General features: G+C 70.4%; 1 protein-coding gene across 1 annotated transcript; it reads left to right on the forward strand.

Annotated features, from left to right (window-relative positions):
* Nucleotides 1–11: 11 nt before the first annotated feature.
* Nucleotides 12–2014, forward strand: H696_04298 (hypothetical protein). The gene is made up of 7 exons (XM_009498176.1): nt 12–250; nt 362–497; nt 592–782; nt 865–968; nt 1101–1233; nt 1322–1512; nt 1633–2014. Exons 1-7 carry the CDS (start codon nt 56–58, stop codon nt 1970–1972), a joined length of 1290 nt encoding a protein of 429 aa, XP_009496451.1. The 5' UTR covers nt 12–55; the 3' UTR covers nt 1973–2014.
* Nucleotides 2015–2024: the final 10 nt, after the last annotated feature.

Here is a 2024-nt window from a genome sequence, read left to right on the forward strand (position 1 = left end):
CCCCCCCTGCCCGTCGCTTGTTCTCTGTCCTTCTCGCGCTCCCGCCCCGCGTACCATGGCCGATGCGGCGGAGCTGGCGCACATGGCCCGGGCCCCGCACCCCCACCCGGCCCGGCGCGTCACCCAACTGGACTCGATCCGGTCGAACACCAGCCTGACCGGGGCGGTCGCGCGCATGCTGGATGACCTGCCTGATTTGGATCCCGACCGGCTGCTGGGCTTCCTGCGACCGGCGATCGAGTCGCTGAAGGTATGTCTTGGCCGGGCTGGGCATGTTTGTCACCCTCCGCCGCTCGCTCGCCACCCTCCGTCGCTGGCCGTGTGGGCCGCTCCTGACCCGGGCCCTCGCCGCCTCCTGCAGGCTCTGCTCCTTCGGCTGGTTCCCTTCCTGCCGCTGATCAGGCACCTGGCCCTGGACACAGATGGTCCTGATGCCTCGGCGATACCGCTGTCCTTTGGCCAGCAGCTGCTCGGGCTGTCCTTTGTCCCCGCGGATGGTATGTGTTCTGCTTGGCTGTGCATCTGGCCCCCGGGCTGTCGTCCCTGACCACCACCACCACCACCACCACCACCACCACCACCACCGGCCAGCCGTCGGGGCCTCGAAGACCGGGCCGGCCACCCTTCCCAGCCCCGGGCGCCGACGGCTTCTCCAATTTCTAGTTCTCCATGCGCTGGTCCCCTGGGCTGCCGAGCATGCCGAGACCCTGCTGACCCAGCTGTCCCTGGCTGCGGAGGCTGACAATGTGGCTGCCGGGCCAGCCGGGCAACTGCCCAAGCCGGTGCGTGGTACTTTGCCGCGCGAATGCCGGGCCCGCGGGCCTGGCTCCTGTCGGTATGGCCCACTGACCCGCGCGCGCGCAGACGGGTTCCCTGATTCAAGTGGCACTGCAGGCGGTGCGCATCACGATGCGTCTGACGCAGCTGGCCCAGCTGGTCAACTTCCTTGGCTTCCTCTTTGGTGGCAGGTCCGCGCCCGTTGTGTCTTCCCTTCCGCTGGCGCGTGCGCCCGCATCCTCCCTCTTCGCCCGGGGCTCCGATGCTGACCGAATGCCGTCATCCTGCGTGCTGCTCCCCCCCTCCCCCTGTCTCCGAGACAGGTACCCCACCCTGTCGAGTCGAATCACTGGCCTGCAACTGTATCCGGCCGGCGAGCGGGCCTTTGGGCCGCCTTCCGCCGCCGAAGGGTCCTTCCCCTGGATGCACCGTGACATTTTGTGGGATGCGGTTGGGGTGCGCACCGGCCGATGCACGAGCCTCGGACACACACAATGCCCGTCCATGCTGTCCGTCTGCCTAACACAGGGCCCGTGATGGGCAGACATTTGCCTTTTTCGCCGGGCCCTACATCCCGCCGATGGTGGATCTGGCCGCTGGGCTGGGCCGGCACGCGGGCCGGGCGCTGGCCGCCGGGGCCCGGGCGCTGCTGGCCCCCGACGAGAAGCCCGCCGCAAAAGCGGCGCCAGTCGCCGGGGTCCCGCCGGACGCCCCGTTTGAATGTGCCTTTTGCCGGTGCGTTGCCTTCCGGGCGCCCTTCCTCCCGCCGGGCGTGGGCTTTTCGCCGCGCTTCCCGTCTGCTGACAAGCGGCGCCTGCCCTGGCTGTGCCCCTCTGCGGGCTTTCCGGCCGCCAGGGCCCCGGAGGCCGCGGTTGCCGTGGCCATCGCCCCGTGCGGCCACCGGGCATGCTACACGTGTGTCGGGGGCGCCCACGCCGCGCGCGGGATCCCGCTTCGCTTTGACACCGGGTCCGGGCCGCAGGGCGACCCCGCAATGTCGACCTTCGTCCTGCCGATGCCGCCGGCCGGTCGGACTCCGCCGCTGGTGGCCGAGCCCCTCGTCGGCGAGGTGGCCGCCCCGGCCCCGGATCCCGGGCCACAGTCGGTCCTGGAGGTGGTGTCCGGGCTGGCCCTTTTCCCGCTGGAGTGTCCGCGCTGTGCGACGGCCATCCAGGCGGTGGCCCTCTGGCCCTAGAGGCGAAATACACGCACATGCGCGCATACGCACACACACACACACACACACA

The sequence above is a fragment of the Fonticula alba genome (assembly GCF_000388065.1).
Source record: "Fonticula alba strain ATCC 38817 unplaced genomic scaffold supercont2.7, whole genome shotgun sequence".
Classification (NCBI taxonomy): Eukaryota; order Rotosphaerida; family Fonticulaceae; genus Fonticula; species Fonticula alba.